The 18,569-nt window shown below is 45.8% G+C and overlaps 1 protein-coding gene across 2 annotated transcripts in view; it reads right to left on the bottom strand.

Moving 5' to 3' along the window:
- Positions 1-4,246: 4,246 nt before the first annotated feature.
- Positions 4,247-18,569, bottom strand: part of HRH1 (histamine receptor H1) — a 49,044-nt gene continuing 34,721 nt past the window's right edge. For both annotated transcript variants that reach the window (XM_052663632.1, XM_052663704.1), the window contains exon 2: positions 4,247-6,925. In XM_052663632.1, coding sequence (XP_052519592.1) covers positions 5,424-6,890 — 1,467 coding nt within the window. In that variant the 5' untranslated portion in view covers positions 6,891-6,925 and the 3' untranslated portion in view covers positions 4,247-5,423. The remainder of the gene's footprint in view (positions 6,926-18,569) is intronic.

Here is an 18,569-nt window from a genome sequence, read left to right on the forward strand (position 1 = left end):
GTGATAATGTGCCTAACACCCGCCTATCCCTGAGTTTCAGTTAATTAAGTATCTATGAGGCTGAGCTGAATGTAGTTCTTTATAAGATTTCCTCTGCTGGACTTCAAGATCCTTGCAATGAATCCTTTTTTTCTTTTTCTTTCTTTCTTTCTTTTTTTTTTTTTTTAGAGTTTCTGCTCTGCTCACAGTGATTCCTGCTCCCCTGGGAACTGTTGGTCCTCTGCCCAGGTTATGCCGACTGGCTCCCACCTCCCTTTAGAGCTGATTGCAGCAGGTGGACATAAGACGATTCTTCACTCTAGCTTTGGAGTTTTGAACTGATGCTCATAGCAAGTAGAAATAGGAGTGATTCATATAAGTCAATGGCAGCATTCTAGTGGGAATGTCCTCCAATTCTGCTTGATGAGGTTCCAGAAGCTGACTTGGCTTGAGCCTTTCAGAAGTGAGGTCATCCAAAGTGCTCCTGGATTCCACAAAACATGCCAGTAGCCACTCCAGTAGAAGTTTGTTTCTGTCACTTGCAACCCTGTAGTAGATCCAGGGGGTGGAAATCATATCTGACATGACCTCTATTGTCTCCTAAGGCCTGGTCCCAAGGACTGGCCCAAAGAAGTGCTCAAAAGCATTTGTGAAATTATTAGATGAGGTCTGGGCATCCCATGTAGATGGTCACCTAGGTAACAAATGTGGCCTCCATGTTAGGAAATTGGGGTGAGGCTCAGAGCAGATCAGCCCCTGCTGCCCACTACTGGGGAGACAGACCACTGGAGCACCAAGATGGTGAGCCTCAAGAAAGAGGCATGACCAGGAGCCATAAAAAGACAGAGAACATTCTCAGACATAGTTGGGCAGCAAGCCCCATTACACTTTTTCAAGACCACAGTGATCCAAGTCAGTGTACCTTCATCACTTCTCTTACAGCTCAGTTGAGGACATCACACATCCCTGCACAATGGGAACCATTGCACAGCCTAGGTTTTGTAAGCCCAAGAAATTGTGGCACGATGTGTTGGCATTGTAGGTCTTAACAGCATTGTTTCTTTACGGCTTTTCAAGTGCATCACAGCCAGGACAGCCCAGAATCTTCCTTGTCTTGTTCTTGAGACTTATGTTTCTCTCCTAGAAGACCCATCTTCAAAAGAGAGACAAGTAATCTTCTGCCAGCTAAGTAACCGAATAACCGATTTATCAAATGGCCAATCTGGAGACTCATGGATTTTTCTGAATGGACATTTTGTAAGTGTAAGCAGATAGGTAGAGGGTCTCCAGAGAAAAAGAACCAGGCATTGGTTTCTTGACATGAGAGAAGCTATTTTTGGCCTTAGTCATTTTGTGATCTGAGCCTGGCCACAGTGCTTATCATTGAACAGGTCTCAGTAATTAATGATCTTAAGGGAACAACTACAACAACAAAAACCCTGCAGGAACACCTTGACTTTTATCAAGCAAGAGAAGTAATGATAAGCAAAAATAATACCTGTTGTAAAGACTCCCAGATCTGCTTCAATGGTAAATACTAGCTTGAAGCAATTTCTTGAGCTGCTTTGCAGAATTTAATCTGCACCCCACCCCCATCCCCCTGCCTTAGGAGCTCAGCCACCAGATCAGTTGCAACCTGAAGGATGATGATGTTGACCTTTTCTGAGTTTTGTGACTTCAATCAACATCCAAGCTCCTTCATGAATATGCAAACAACCCTAGCTTAAATCTTCCCAAGTTTTGCTGTTGGGGAGACACTGCTTTGGGAAAGATCTCTGGTGTTCTCCTTACAACAGGGAATAAATACTTATTCTGCAAAGAATAAATCCTTCCTTCTCCTGCTCTTGGGTTTGGTTGTGTCTTTTGGCTCAATATGCACCAAAAGGCAAACCCAGCCTTTGCAGTAACATTAACTTAGCAACGTCGAAAATTTATGGCAATTTCTACTGGATGGAATGGCTTTGCAAGCTTTTATAGATTTATATGATGATGTAATTGATGGCTGAAAACCATCAATATGAAATATTGCCTTCAGACTACAAAGAAAGCTGAGCGCCGAAGAATTGATGTGTTTGAACTGTGGTGCTGGAGAAGACTCTTGAGAGCCCCCTGGACTGCGAGCAGATCCAAACAGTCCATCCTAAAGGAAATCAGTCCTGAATATTCATGGGAAGGACTGATGCTGAAGCTGAAACTCCAATATTTTGGCCACCTGATGCAAAGAACTGACTCATTGGAAAAGACCCTGATGCTGAGAAAGATTGAAGGTGGGAGGAGAAGGGGACAACAGAGGATGAGATGGTTGGGTGGCATCACTGACTCGATGAGCATGAGTTTGAATAAGCTCTGGGAGTTGGTGATGGACAGGGAAGTCCGTGGGGTCGCAAAGAGTCAGATACAACTGAGTGACTGAACTGAATTGAACTGGAGGATAAAAATAAATGCTACGGGTGGGTTTATTCTTCCTTTGAATATATTTAAACTATGAACACATTAGTGAAGAATATATTCTTTTCTCCCCTCCCCTTTTAGTATAAAATAAGCCTGAATTCTAACTCAGGGAAGACAGTTCTTTGGGATACTAGTCCACCTTCTTTCTGGTCCATTGGGTTTCAAAGTAAAGTCGGTATTCTTTGCTCCAACAACTCATCTCTTGACTTACTGACCTACTGCAGGAGCAATAGGAGCTTGGCCTCAGTAACACCCCCACCTCCCGTGGTTTCCTCTTGTTTCGACCCATCGTTTTCCCCTCTTCACCTGCAGTCTCTTCTCCTCTGTTGCTCCCCTCTCTGCCGCTTGGCCTCTCCCTGCAATAGCAGGGATCTGGGGACAAAGCATATTGAACCTTCCTCGACACACAGCAGTGAAGAAAAACAAACGTCTGTCTCTCTAAGTTCACAACTTGCAGAAAACTGCTCTTAAAAAGCTCATCCAACATGCATTGCTGTAAACCCTGTAAATTGTTTAAAAGAACCCAGTGTTTGGTAAGCTTCGCACACTGGTCAGTGGAGGAATTGACTTCAAGCTCATCAGCTTTAAGTCCATAAAGAGAAACCCAAGGGGGTGGCTTTTTAATCTAACATGTATAATCAAGTTTTAATCTATAATCAAGTTCTCTAACAGCCTTTTCCAAGAAGGCATTTATTTTTGTATTTGGAGCAGAGAGCCTGGTTTCAACTGAATTTTGAGTAAGCCATCAGCCACTAATTCTTTCCTGAGTGGGCTAGGTCTGAGTTCTGTCTGCACCCTCATCCACTGCCTTTCATGAATTCAACAGTTAATTCAATCGTACAGAGAGCTGGAGGAAGAAAAGGTTGATACCGTGGAAAGGAAGCCCATTCCAGAATCAGGTCTTAGACTCGGTTCTTATTAACCCCTCTGTGCTATGGTTTGCCTATTTGTAAAAACCACAGAAATCTGCCTCACAAGGTTGTTGTAAAGATTAGATAGAAGTGGTAAAGCATGAGGTATACGCTCAGTATACTTTAAAACTCCGAGTCCCCACTAGGTACCGTTTACTCTGCAAGCACTGTAAAAACCATACACAATGACGCAAGGAACCTTGTTTTTTATGCTCTGGCAGATTATACTGACCATTTTTGTTCTTGTCAGATTCAAATCCAGATCTCGTTGACCAAGATCTGAACTTGTAACCACTTGGCTTCACTAGTTGCTTCAACTGTTCATCAATATCGGTAATGGGCACTTAGCCATTTGTCTGTGTGGGGTGTGTCTTTAGAAAGACTTCAAGTGCTCCTTGGTCCCGAGGGGACCCAGGAAGCAACTCTTCTGGGTTTTGACATGGAAACAGACCAGGATAACCCAAAGCAGGATAAAAGTCTCTTTGGCTCCCTCCAGTTTTGAGGGAGAAGAGCTTAGGGAGGTACAAAGTAGAGAGGGAAGCTTGTTATAAAAAGTAAGTCCTTTTCTAAAGACATTTACAATATGACCAGAAACCAAAGGGAAACCTTGTATCAAACCTTATAACATTTAACGTTACATTTCAGTACATCTTCTTAAGTCCAAGAGACTCAGAAAGGCAGAATTAAATCAATCAACCTTATAACAGTATAACTTCAAAGATCATATTTTAGTAGGTAAAAATCTCTCATTTTAACAGATCATGCAAAAAGGAACACAAGACATAAAATACCAGCTTATACAGGCACTCCCACTGGCTACATATATGACAGTTTAACATCCAGTTTTAAAATATAAATCACAACCAGATTGCAACATAAACACCGAGTAAAACTGCCTGTTCCCATGCCTTTGCAAGTTTTGACTTAAAAAGTGTGACCATAAAAGTACATGATGATGTTTCTTGGATAAACACAGCAGAATTCACAGATGAAAAAGTATGCTGTTCCTCCTCAAAGTATCGCCTCTGTGGCCACATTCTATGTCAGCTGTTCCTCCTCTCAATATACACTTGTGAACTGCCACCACTCTCAGGAATTGTGTGTGTGTGTGTGTGTGTGTGTGTCCTGAATAGAACAAATTTTTGCCTTTTGGAGAAAATGTGTTACAGTGAGTTGAAACCATAGGATGTTTGCTCCAGCTTTCTTATAACTAGTTGTGTGATCTCAGGTACCTTATTGCACCTCGTGGTCCCTCCATTTGCTTTTCTAGTAATACCATCCTCCTGTTGTGGGGTGTCAAGGGGCTTAAATGACATCCACCTGGCACAGCCCTCAAGCAATATGGCTTTATTCTCCCCACTTCTCTTTGTTTCTAATATACAACCGTCTAAAAAAATACTCCTTTTCTCTTTGAGGGAGGCATTCAACCTCTCCTTTAATAGGAGAACGGAATTTGGGTTTGCAAACGATGGATGTGCAGACTGCATCATTCCCCATCAACTCTGAAGATGCGCGTGAGTGAGAAATAATACGGTGGAGGAGCCAGGGTTGTTCAGACACTGGATCTGGAGAAAGCTGCATAAGAGGCTCAGAAGAGAGGTGTTCTGAGACGTGGCAGTCACAGTGGAGTAGCTGTCCTGCCTTTCAAGGTGGCCCTGGGCAGGGACAGCATCTATCTGCATGTCTAAGGTCTCTGCTCCACAGTCGTGGAGCTCATTTGGAGAAGGCTCCAGAGTTGCACTGGAACTCTACCCACACGTCCCTTCAGTAGCCTGATAATCTGAGTTTGAAAGCTGGAATTCTAGTGTGAGCTTGAGGCCCCACATTCCCGAGGAACAGGAGAGCTCAGACAGATCTAAGCCTCTTGCAAATATTCGGCTCTCAGAGCACAATCTCTCTGCTGACCACCGCCATCTGCCGTTCTTCCCACTGCGCCTACGAACTTTCCAAACTCCCCAGCCCCTAAGACCGCTCTTGCGACTCCAGAAAGCCCAGGTGCCTGGCAACGCAACAGGCTTCCTCCTTCACTTCCTTCAGGGACGTCGTTAAGCGTCACTTGGTTGCATCCCCTGGGAGCCTCTCCTAGGAACGAATGTGCAGAATTTTCTTGAAGGTCTTCTTGAAGTTCTCATTGCACAAGGGGTAGATGAGGGGGTTCAGCGTGGAGTTGATGTAGCCCAGCCAGATGGTGAACATGTGCACACGCTCGTTAGAGCAGCTCTCGCAGAAGGCAACGACCATGAAGAAGATGAAGTAAGGAATCCAGCAGACGATGAAGGCCGCCATGATAAAACCCAGCTGCTTGGCGGCCTTCCGCTCTCGGTTCATGTGCAACCCAGACACGTACTGTCGCGAATGCGAGCGCAGCCTCTTCCAAGTGAACTTGATGTACTCCAGGCCTGTGCTAGACTCGCTTCTCGACTTGCCTTTCCCCGGTGCCAGCTCTGCGGGGGTGTCCGAGTCTGTCCGGGAGAAGGACTGGCAGTCACCTTGGATCTGATCCTCTAAGGCCTCCTTAGCCCCAGGCATGTTCAGGCCCTCCTCACCCATCTCAAACCGGTTCTGGCTCTGGTTGATGGCTGCATAGCCCCTGCCACTCCCCTCTGCCTCTGGCTGCGTCTGCACAGTGTCAAGCGGGAAGGAGTAGAATTTGCCCGGTTCCCCATCCTTCTCTTGGCTGAAGACGCCTAGAGATGTCACCTCCTTTGGCTCCTGGGATGGTGGCTTCAAGACAGGTCCACCCCCGGTGTCTTTTGGCTTCCTTTTCAGAACCTCCCAGGGGGACTCCTTCCCTGGTTTCTTGGCGCCCACCTGGAGGTTCTCTGGCTTCATCTTCACGTCAGAGAAGGAGGGGAAGGACCCGTTGATGAGCTCTCGGTGCTGGCAGTGTTGCCGCACAGCCTTGTAGATCTTAGCATAGAACCAGAGCATGAGCAAGGTGGGCAGGTAGAAGTTGATGATGGCGGTCATGATTTTGAACCACATGACTTTGTAGAAGTCCGTCTCACACTTGTCCCCCGTGGGCTCTGGGGTCTTCGGCTGGAAGTGACGCCAGCTCAGAATGGGGATAATCCACAGGAAGGACAGAAACCAGGCAGCTAGGATGGTGACGGATGCTCGGGTCTTGGTACGATACCGCAGGTACTTGAGGGGCTGCTGCACAGAACGGTAGCGGTCGATGCACAGGATGAAGACGCTGAAAATGGACGCCGTGCTGGCCACATAGTCCATGGAAAGCCAGAAGAGGCAGAGAGGGCGCCCCAGGGACCACCTGCACCTGAGGAGGTAGAGGATGTTTATGGGCATGACGACCACCCCCACGATCAGATCGGCCACCGAGAGGCTGACGATGTAGAGGTTCCCCACCGTGTGCAGTTTCCGCTCGCTGCGCACAGCGTACAGGACCAGCAGGTTGAGTCCCACTGTGACCAAGGAGATGGTGCTCAGGACCACCACCAGGGGCATCAGCTGGGCATCGCTGGCAGGGGCGGTCTTATTCCCCTCACACATCTTGTCTTCGAAGATGCAGGAGGAATTGGGACAGGTCATTGGCACAAGTGTAGCCTCCAGCTATGGTTCACTCCCTGGGGGGAAAGACACAAGGATTCAGGTCAGAGGTCCCGTGATCAGTAGCATCACTCAGCGCTGTCACAGGCATCAAACCATGGTTGTGTGCGATCAGGATGATAGACACTGCTGGTTACCTGGGGCCTATACCCCCTGCCTCCTTAGCCATCCCCTCCTTCCTTCAGTTATTGACTATTCATTGCATTGCTGGGCATTGTCCTGGATGCTGGGAATACAGCAGTGAACAAAGCAAAAACCTCTGTCTTCAAGGAGGTTACATTCTAGTGGAGGAGCATGGGCTAAAACGAGGTGAGGTTTGTACAAGTCCCCTGTTGCACACACGGGCTGGGAGGTGGGTTGCATCACGATTGGTCTAAGCTGCATACGGTGCCATTGTTTCTCTTTGCCAGCGGCTGGTCTAGGAGTGGGTGTCAGACATACCTGCGGCTGACGAGGTAGATGGGGAAGTCTCATGGCAGAGCTGGGGTTCTGGAAAAGTTCTCCCTCTCTGACAAATGAGCAAAATGAATACAAGGGTGTCTCCTACTTGCCCTCTGCTTTGTGATAGTGAGTGATGCACGGAGCAATGGCAGTCATCTTGGGGCCATCAGGGAAACACCGAGAAAACCACTGAGATGCCAACTCAGAGTCTAGTTATTACTGAGCTGCTGAGCTGACCCTGGAGTCTTCTTCCACCAGGCTGATTATTATGAGAAATACTTAAATATCTTTTTTGCTTAAGTCACTCTTGTGAGAGATTTTACTTGCATCTAAAGCACTGCTAACCAATATAAGGGAGGGTTACCAGGGCACACAAAGCATGAAATAAATCTAGAAAATCTGCTTAGATGAATGGTTCTCAAATGGGAAGAGGATTATGTTATCTGAGAAAGCATTTTTATCATTTCACTTTTATATTTGAATCTTTTTTCACTCCATAACTATGCAAAGTAATATGTAACACAACCTCTGCTAGTGGGACTATACTGAAAACAGATGGCTACAGCTGATCCTCAACTGGGGTGGGAGGTCAAAGTTGGTATTAAAACTTCCAGAAGGTGTTGTTAGATTTTTATATCAATCAAAAAGTGGTATGAGTTTAAGGAAAACTGAGAAATACCAACAGTGTAAATGTCTCTTGATAATTCAGCAAAAAACATTATTTCTACATTAAGGCAAAGCCAGATAAATTCTTGGCTAGAAGGCTACATTCTTATGATTTTTAAAGATAAAAAGCAAAACCCAGCCCAAAACAAATGGACCTAATTAAATTTGAATTCTTTTGCACAGCAGAAGGATCCATGGACAAAATGGAAAGACAGTCTACTGAATGGGAGAAGATATTTGCAAATGATATGATTGATAAGAGGTTAATATTGAATATATACAAACAGCTCATATAACTCAACATAGAAAAAACAAACAAACAAAACAAAACCAAAGAACCTGATTAAAAAACAGACAGAAGACCCTAATAGACATTTTTCCAAAGAGGACATAGAGATGGCCAACTAGCACATGAAAAGATGCTCCACAGCACTAATCATTAGGGAAATAAATGTGAATCAAAACCACAATGATACGTCACCTCATACCCGTCAGAATGGCTATCAGCGAAAAGAACACAGATAGTGTTGGTGAGGATGTAGAGAAATGGGCAGCCTTGCACACTGTTGGTAAGAATGTAAATTTGTATAACCATTATTGAGAACAGTATGGAGGTGCCTTAAACAACTATGAGTAGAATGACTGTGTGACCCAGCAGTTCCGCATCTGGGTGTACATCTGACAAAAACAAAAACGCTAATTCAGAAAGACGCATCTCCCCCGACGTTCACTGCAGTATTACTCACAACTGCCAAGATACTGGAGCAACCTAAGTGTCCGTCAACAAATGAATCCAGAGGATTGTCGCATATTATATATATATATACACACACAGTGGAATACTACTCAGCCATAACAAAGAAATAAAAGTTGCCATCTGCCACAACACAGATGGACTTAGAATGCATTACGCTTAGTGAACAACCTCAGATATGCAGATGATACCACTCTACCGACAAAAAGCAAAGAGGAACTAAGCTGCATTTTGATGAGGGTGAAAGAGAAGAGTGAAAAAGCTGGCTTAAAACTCAACATTCAAAAAACTAAGATCATGGCATCCAGTCTCATCACTTCATGGCAAATAGAAGAAGAAAAAGTGGAAGCAGTGACAGGTTTTATTTTCTTGGGCTCCAAAATCCCTGCGGATGGTGATTGCCCCCATGAAATTTAAAGACATCTGCTCCTTGGAAGGAAAGCTATGACAAACCTAGACAGCATATTGTCAGCTACAAATTGGTACTTGCCTGTCAACTACAAACTGGTACTTGCCAAGAGCATCTGCCAGGGACTGCACAATAGCATTTGCCATCTGCCTCTGTGGAGATTGAACCCTGTGCCTCTGCAGCTGTTGACCTTCAACCCCCGCTGTTGAAGGAATCCAGGGTGCAGTGAGGCATTCTGTTCTCCAGGGAATCTGGTGGAACAGGTCTTCAGATAGTTAGATATTTTCAGGAACTGATTTCATGATCCCAATCCTTGTATCTCTTCATATTTAGGAAAACACTAAATCCCTTCATGGGGACGTCAGCGCCTTGTGACTAGCAGAAAAACTTTTGCAGAGTAAGTTCTCGATTGCATTGAACTTCTCCTTACCGAAATCTTATATATTGACATTTCCCAACTGCCTCTTTGCAGCAGTCTCTCAGAGCTATCTGAGGGGCTGTCGTCCTCGTTTTGCCCCCAATAAAACTTCACTCACAACTCTCAAGTTGCACACATCTTTAAAAAGTAGAGGCATCACTTTGCCGACAAAGGCCCATCTAGTCAAAGCTATGGCCTTTCCAGTAGTCATGTACAGATATGAGAGTTGTACCATAAAGAAGGCTGAGCACTGAATTGATGCTTTCGAATTGTGCTGGAGGAGACTCTTGCGAGTCCTTTGGACTGCAAGGAGATCAAAGCAGTCAATCCTGAAGGAAATCAACCCTGAATATTCATTGGAAGGACTGATGTTGAAGCTGAAGCTCCAATACTCTGGCCACCTGATGCAAAGAGCCGACTCACTGGAAAAACATTGATGCTGGGAAAGATTGAAGGCAAAGAAAGAAGAGGGTGGCAAAGGATGAGATGGTTAGACAGCATCCCCGACTCCATGGACATGAATCTGAGCAAACTCTGGGAGATAGTGAAGGACGGGGAAGTCTGGCATGCTGCAGTCCATGGGGTCCCAAAGAGTCGGATATGACTTAGGGATTGAACAGCAGCAGCAATGCCAACAAAAAAAACAAATGCTTAGTGAATTAGTCCAGACAAAGATAAATACTGTATGATATCACTTATATGCAGAATCTGAGAGACAAAACAAGCCAGTGAATATAATAGAAAAAGAAGCCGACTATCGATAAAGAGAACCAGTGATTACCAGAGAGGAGAGGGAAGGGGGAAGATAGAGAGAGGGGTACAGGACAGGATCAAGAGGCACAAGCTATTGTGTATAAAATAAATAAGCTACAAGGATAAATTGTACAACACAGATAATATAGTCAACATTTTATAACTATAAATAAGCTATAAAAATACGGAAACACCATGCTGCACACCTATTAGTTATATCTGTAATAAACATAATATTGTACATCAACTCTACTTCAGCTGAGAACAAAAAAGCAACACCCTAAGATATTTGATCTTTATGGAAGGAACCCTTGAGTCACTTCATTGGAAAAGAGCTACTTGAACGGCACTGACTTTTTGGTTGTTATTCAGTGACCTTGTCGTGTCTGACTCTTTGTGACCCCATGGACTGCAGCACACCAGGCGTCCCTGTCCTCCCAGAGCTTGCTCAAACTCGTGTCCCTTGAGTCGGTGATGCCGTCCAATCACCTCACCCTCTGTCGTCCCCTTCTCCTCCTGCCCTCAATCTTTCCCGGCATCAGAGTCTTTTCCAATGAGTCTGCTCTTTGCACCAGGTGGCCAAAGTATTGGAGCTTCAGCTTCAGCATCAGTCCTTCCAATGACTTTGCCCCAGCTCTATCACCAAGACAGGTCTGAGGGATCTCTCAGCCTGCATCTTCTCGTGGGGCATATGTGATAGGTGCAGTCGGTGATCTCCAAAGGTTCTTCCAGAGTGTCTGTTTTAGAGTCTCACTGTAGGTGTTTTTCCAGGTTCTCCTCCAGCTCTGCACAGCCGCAGCCAGGGCAGCTATCCCACTCCGCTGACTGTGCCTCCTGTGACGGCTTCATTAGCACCCCCTTCTCTTCCCGTGACCCGGCCCTGCCCTCTGCTCCATCACTCTCTGCTGTTGGCCTCTGGGGTCTCACCCACTCACCCCACCCCACTCCAGCCATCATCTCTGTCAGCTAAGCCCCAAACCTACAGCTTCAGCCTGTCGCTTTCTCCACTCCCATATCGCTTCAGTCGTGTCTGACTCTTTGCAACGCCATGGACTGTAGCCACCAGGTTCCTCTGCCCATGGGATTTCCCAGGGCAGGAATACTGGAGTGGGTTGTCATTTCCTTCTCCAGGGGATCTTCCCAACCCAGGGATTGAACCCATGTCTCTTATGTCTCCTGCGCTGGCAGGCAGGTTCTTTAGCACTAGTGCCACCTGGGAAGCCCTCCCTTCAGCCTCGCCCAAGCCCAGATCACTTGGAACTGTCCACAGCCCCTTCAAGAAGGAGAAGAAAGGCTAAGGCAATATCATCCCTGAGATTTTTATTTTTTATTTTGGTTAGGAGGAAGCAGGAAGCACTTCCCTAATATACTTCCAGCTGGGTCTTCCCTAGGTAGCTCTTACCTCCTGTTTCCACAGGAGGGTCTCATTTCTCTCTTTCCTTCTAGCCTTGAGGAAATTGCTTCCTTTTCTAATTTCTCTTTTTGCTCTTTGCCCCACACATACAGAGAAAAACAATTCTTTTTTATTGTGCATATACTAGTTATCATTCCACAGTTCCATTTGACAAAAAGTTATGTTTTTATATAAGAATCTGTGTATTTTCCCCTTTTTGATTAAAAAACAGAAGTTTTCTTGCTTGAACTGAGATCACGGAAATGATAATAAGTGTGAAATTTAGTAGTTAAGGGTGAAATCTACTGGTGTCTGCAACTTAACTTTGATATGAGTCAGAAAGTAAGTTGAGTGGATGATTGCTTAGAAGAATGGATAAATGAGTAGATGTATGATAAAGCAAAAAGAGCAAAACATTAATTTATGACCTGGGTGGTTGGTGTATTAGTGTTCACTGTACAATGCTTCTAAATTTTCTCTTTCATTGATACTTTTCATAATAAAATATGGGAGAAAATAGATAAACAACAAGATCTTACTGTATAGCCCAGGAAATCAAACCATATTGGAAAATAATATGAAACATAATATGTGTACATATGCATATAATTGAATCAGCTTGCCCTACACCAGAAACTAATATTGTAAATCAAGTATACTTCAGTTCCAAAAAAGGGTAAAATATTGGAGAAAACTAATACAGCATAAGCTTATCTTCCTCACTTAGTTCAGTTCAGTTCAGTCACTCAGTTGTGTCCAACTGTTTGTGACCCCATGGACTGCAGCACGCCAGGCTTCCCTCCATCACCAACTTTGGAGCTTGCTCAAACTCATGTCCATTCAGTCAGGGATGCCATCCAACCATCTCATCCTCTGTCGTCCCCTTCTCCTCCTGTCTTCAATCTTTCCCAGCATCAGGGTCTTTTCCAATGAGTCAATTCTTTGCATCAGGTGGCCAAAGTATTGTAGCTTCAGCATCAATCCTTCCAATGAGTACTGAAGACTGATTTCCTTCAGGATGGACTGGTTGGATCTCCTTGCAATCTAAGGGACTCTCAAGAGTCTTCTCCAACACCACAGTTCAAAAGCATCCATTCTTTGGTAGTCAGCTTTCTTTATAGTCCAACTCTCACATCCATACATGACTTTTGGAAAAATCATAGCTTTGACTAGACAGACCTTTGTTGGCAAAGTAATGTCTCTGCTTTTTAATACGATGTCTAGGTTGGTCATAGCTTTTCTTCCAAGGAGCAAGCATCTTTTAATTTCATGGCTGCAGTCACCATCTGCAGTGATTTTGGAGCCCAAGAAAATAAAGTCAGCCACTGTTTCCCCTGTTTCCCCATCTATTTGTCATGAAGTGATGGGACCAGATGCCATGACCTTAGTTTTCTGACTGTTGAGCTTTAAGCCAACTTCTTCACTTTCCTCTTTCACTTTTATCAAGAAGATGTTTAGCTCTTCTTCGCTTTCTGTGATAAGTGTGGTGTCATCTGCATATCTGAGGTTATTGATATTTCTCCCGGCGATCTTGATTCCAGCTTGTGCTTCATCCACCCCAGCGTTTCTCATGATGTACTCTGCATAGAAGTTAAATAAGCAAGGTGACAATATGCAGCCTTGACATACCCCTTTCCTGATTTGGAACCAGTCTGTTGTTTCATGTCCAGTTCTAACTGTTGCTTCTTGACATGCATACAGATTTCTCAGGAGGCAGGTCAGGTGGTCTGGTATTCCCATCTCTTTAAGAATTTTCCACAGTTTGTGGTGATCTACACAGTCATAGGTTTTGGCATAGTCAATAAAGCAGAAGTAGATGTTTTTCTGGAACTCTCTTGCTTTTTTGATGATCCAGCGGATGTTGGCAATTTGATCTCTGGTTCCTCTGCCTTTTCTAAAACCAGCTTGAATATCTGGAATTTCACGGTTCACATACTGTTGACATGGTTCACATACTGTTGAAGCCTGGCTTGGAGAATTTTGAGCATTACTTTGCTAGTGTGTGAGATGAGTGCAATTGTGTGGTAGTTTGAACATTCTTAGGCATTGCCTTTCTTTGGGATTGGAATGAAAATTGACCTTTTCCAGTCCTGTAGCCACTGCTGAGTTTTCCAAATTTGCTGACATATCGAGTGCAACACATTCACAGCATCGTCTTTTAGGATTTTTAAATAGCTCAACTGCAATTCCATCACCTGCACTAGCTTTGTTCATAGTGATGGTTCCTAAGGCCCACTTGACTTCGCACTCCAGGATGTCTGGCTCTAGGTGAGTGATCACACTATCGTGGTTATCTGGGTCATGAAGATCTTTTTTGATTAGTTCTTCTGTGTATTCTTGCCACCTCTTCTTAATACCTTAATACCTGCTTCTGTTAGGTCCATACTATTTCTGTCCTTTATTGTGCCCATCTTTGCATGAAATGTTCCCTTGGTATCTCTAGTTTTCTTGAAGAGACCTCTAGTCTTTCCCATTCTATGGTTTTCCTTTATTTCTTTGCATTGATCACTGAGGAAGGCTTTCTTACCTCCCCTTGCTATTCTTTAGAACTATGCAGTCCTCACTTAAGTATCACCATCAGCTCCATTTTTTACCACAGTTTCTTTTTCAGAGTTTAGGCATGTTATTTTGATAACATTATAAAGATAAAAGGAAACTATCAAGAAATATTTGTCAAGTGAATAAACAAATGAGCAAGAGGCAGGATGCTCCAAAATACCTCAGCTCAGAACTCATTCATTCAACAGATATTTACTGGTAAAAGGTTTTTTTTTCAGCTCAGGGATCCGTTTTAGGAGCAAGAAAACCCACTTTTGTTCTCTGAAACCACGTGTTTCAGAAGGATTCCTGGAAAGGGGTGTGCAGGAGCCAGGCTGCTGCAGAGACACATGGAGCTGCTGCTGGGAGCCCGGCAGGGGGAGGAGAAGGGAGGCCCAGGGGACTGGGCTCCTGGGAAAAGTGCATCCCACTAGGAGGGCAGCCCAGAGGGCAGCAGGGGGTGGTCACATCTGCAGCTCCTGCACATCCCACTCCAGACATAATACGCATGGCCCAGTGCAAAATGAAAAGCCAGAAAGTTATTAATCATTTCAGGATGGAGGCAGCAGAACATTAACCCAAGCGTGGGGCCATCTTGAGCGCAGGGCTGGGTGACTGCCATTCTGGCCTCTCTTTTCTCACCTGATCCCTGAAAAGGCTCCACTCAGCGACACAGCTAATGTAAGGTGCTTTCCCCTCCCGTGGGGATCTGAGCTCCTCGAGGGATGATCTTGGAATGGTTTTCCCTCCCTCAATGCCAAACGGATGCCAGGCACTCTGGCCGAGGGTGGGCAGTACCTGGGGATATGGGTTCATGTGGCTGCACAGGCTGCCCCACCCACTTCAGGCTGCCCAGTCCCTGCTGGGCTCTGAGGTGCCCTCTCTGCGGTCAAGGTCGAGCCTACAGAGAGGATATGCCCTGAGGAGAGAGAATCGAACCTCAGGAGGCACTCGGGACAGGGCATTTCTAGAAGAAAGAACCTGGGCAACCAGGGGTCTCGATAACACCGTGTCCCTCGAGGAACAGGCCATGCAAGAGAGCGTTCTCACCCGACTCTGCCACGTGATGGGCTGTGTGGAACCTGGGAAAACAGCCGGGTCTCCAATGTCCTCAGCTGTAAAGTAGGGCAAGCAGTATCGCCTCCCTGCAGGGCTGTCTGGAGCCTCAGTTGAGACAGTGAGTAGGAGTGTTCTGCTAACCCCCCGTGATGACAACGTGGTATCAAGCAGAAACGGATCCTTCCTCTCTAAGAGGCAAGCCATCATTTCTGAGATGAGGCAATGGCTCCATTCCAAAACCATGAGCTGCAGTGGAATTTTTACTAGAGTGATTACAGTCTAATCCAATCAGGTCCACGTGCCAGCAAATGAAGGTGGTCAACTGTCCATCCACACCCTGGGAGTGCTGACTGGGGCAGCTAGCCCCTGGGACTTTTCAGAAATCTGTTAGTAAGTAAGTACCTGCCACAAGCCCACAGCGAGGTCTTCTGATGATCTCCAAGGCAGAGAGGAGGAAATGGTGAGCTCAGGCTCAGAGGAGTACATCGACTTACTCAAAGTCACACAGCTAGAAGTGGTTGGGGAAGCCAAGATTCAAAACTAGGTCTGACTCTGAGTTTCTCAGCGTTCACTCTATTGACATTTTGAGCTGGATAATTCTTGGTCGTGAAGGGGTGTCCTGTGCCTCACTGGATGTTTAGCAGCACCCCCAGCCTCTACTCACCAGATGCTAACAACACCCTCTCCTTCATTCCCAGACACGACAACCAAAAATATCTCTAGACATTTCCAGATATTCACTGGGAAGCAAATGAGCCACAGTTGAGAGCCACAGATCTAACTGAAGAATATGCCAGAGAAAACAGCTTTCAGCTCAAAGTAAAGGGTGTCGAAAAAGTAGATGTTGTCTAACAATACAATGAATTGCCTTGAGAGATACTGAGCTCCCCACCACAGGAGGTATCCAAGAAGAAGAGGCTTTGGCTCCAAATTAGAAATACTTCTGCTTTCTCAATGGCAATTGTTGGTTTTAGATATAAGGAGCTGCGGGGCAGGAACTTCTGTTGACATCCAGAAAGGGAAGGCAAGGGGAACTGGAGGATCTGAGAGATGCTACACAGGAGACGAGGCTCCCAGTACCTCACCTGTTCCTCTTTCTCTCTCATTGAAGCAATGCTGGTCCGTGGAAGGCTTGGAGCTCATGCAAGGAGTAGGGCAGGGCAGCAGTCCAGAACCCAGGCTTTGGAAACCAGTCAACCTCTGCTGTCATCCTGCTTCTGCCCTGGTTAGCTGGGCAAGATATTTCACTTCCTGAAGCCTCAGTACTCTTCACCTCTAAAACAGGGATAAACTGCTAAGACAGGGCCTGACGCACCAGAAGTGCTCATTTAACAGTAACTGTGCTGTTTTCTCCCATTTCTTGGTGAGCGATGCAGCAAGCCCCTAGCCAGCCCCATCGAGCTCAGAGGAAATCATCCTGGCCTCTCCCTGCTTTTCCCGGTGGCAGAAACTGTTAACAGGTCCCCAGTATCCCTTCTCTTCTATTTAGGAATAGACTTCTGCTATCCACATGAAAACACGGCTTCCTAGAATAGGACCACATTCCTCAGGCTTCTTCATGGCTGGGTAGGAACATGTGACTCAGTTCCAATGAAATGGAAATGGAAACACAGCTGGCAAGTTCCAGAAATCAGCCCTAAAGGAAGGATGCGTTCTTTTCTTTGGCCCTTCATTCTTCCAGCTGGCTGGAATGCTGACAGGATGAGCAGAGCTTAAGCAGCTATTTTGGGACCATGAGAAACAGCCTCAAGATGAGGGAAGTGAAGCAGTAATTGGGAAGGAGCTGAGGTCCCTGGTGATCGTGAAGTTGCCATACCAGCCAGAACCACCTCTGGATGAGCTTGGGTTTTCTATCACTGAATTCTAACCAGTAGTGCTGCCCCTGACTTCAAGGAATTTGTCATATTAGGATGAGAAGAAAAACAAAAGATAAACAGCATCAGAAAAAATACATTAGAAATTCCATGACGGCATCACCGACTCAATGGACCTGAATCTGGGCAAACTCCAGGAGGCAGTGAAGGCCAGGGAAGCCCGGCGGCTGCGGTCCACGGTGTCGCCAAGAGTCGGACGCGACTGAGCGACTGATCAACAATTCGACTGGGACAAGTGTGATAACCGAGGTAAGATCAGAGCAGGTGGCAGGACACGGGAGGGAAGAGCAGCTCTCCCAAGGTAAAGTGGGGATGCGGAGAAGGACATCAGAGAACAGGTGATGTGTGACTGAGCTTTGAAGGACGAGTACCAGTTCGCAGGGCGGAAGGAAGAGGGATTTAAGGATGGATAAAAGAAAGAATACAAGTCCAGAGCTGCGTTTGAGGTGTTGGGAGGGAATCGTTGGAAGAGACTGGAGTACAGAATAAGGACTCAGGGGACGCAGGTTGGGGCTCAGGTGGAGTTGTTGTTTATTTGCTCAGTCGTGTCCAACACTTCTGCAGCCCCCTGGACTGTAGCCCGCCAGGCTCCTCTGTCCATGGGATTTCCCAGGCAAGAATACTGGTGTGAGTCGCCATCCCCTTCTCCAGTAAGTAAGGGTTTTTACCCTCTATGCCTTTGCCTGTGCGGTTTCTCCTTCCTGGAGCATCCTCTCGCCTTGAAGCTCTTAGCTGCTCCTCTTTCTGTGCTCAAGACCCCCTAACACTCCCCTTTATATCACCTATCTTATCATTCTTTCTTTACTTGATTCTCCGCAACAACAAGGGGGTACCTCTAGGGCATGGCGAGTGCCCACTAATTCTGCTTCTGAAGGTCGACACCCAGGCTCATAAAGGGGATACCACCTCCTTGCCGGCAGGGACCACACCTTTTCCTTGCCGCTATTCCCCTGCGCTGGTGCATGAGAGATGCCCAGTGGATGCTCAGAGTTTCTGGGATGAGCTCTGAAACGAAGACCCACACAGGGAAGAGCAGCAGAAGACACGGAAGGACCTCAGTGCAGAAGCTGCAGGCGTATTTTTCACAGGCATCTTTAAACCAACAAGAACTTGAGATAAGATCTGTACTATTGATGAATACCGATACCTTTCAGTGACCTTTCCAACGTTTTCTGGGAAGCTTCTTTCATGGTAATCTAAAACATGAAATAAAGACCCACACATAAAGATGCCCGCCGAGACGTTATTTATGGTAAGAAACAAAAGGAAATAATCTAACCTTTGGGAACCACACATATTATGGGATAACTGCAGTCATCAACAGTCACATTTACGGAGCACCAGTAATGATATGGG

This window comes from Budorcas taxicolor, chromosome 1, assembly GCF_023091745.1.
Source record: "Budorcas taxicolor isolate Tak-1 chromosome 1, Takin1.1, whole genome shotgun sequence".
In the NCBI taxonomy this organism is placed as follows: Eukaryota; Metazoa; Chordata; class Mammalia; order Artiodactyla; family Bovidae; genus Budorcas; species Budorcas taxicolor.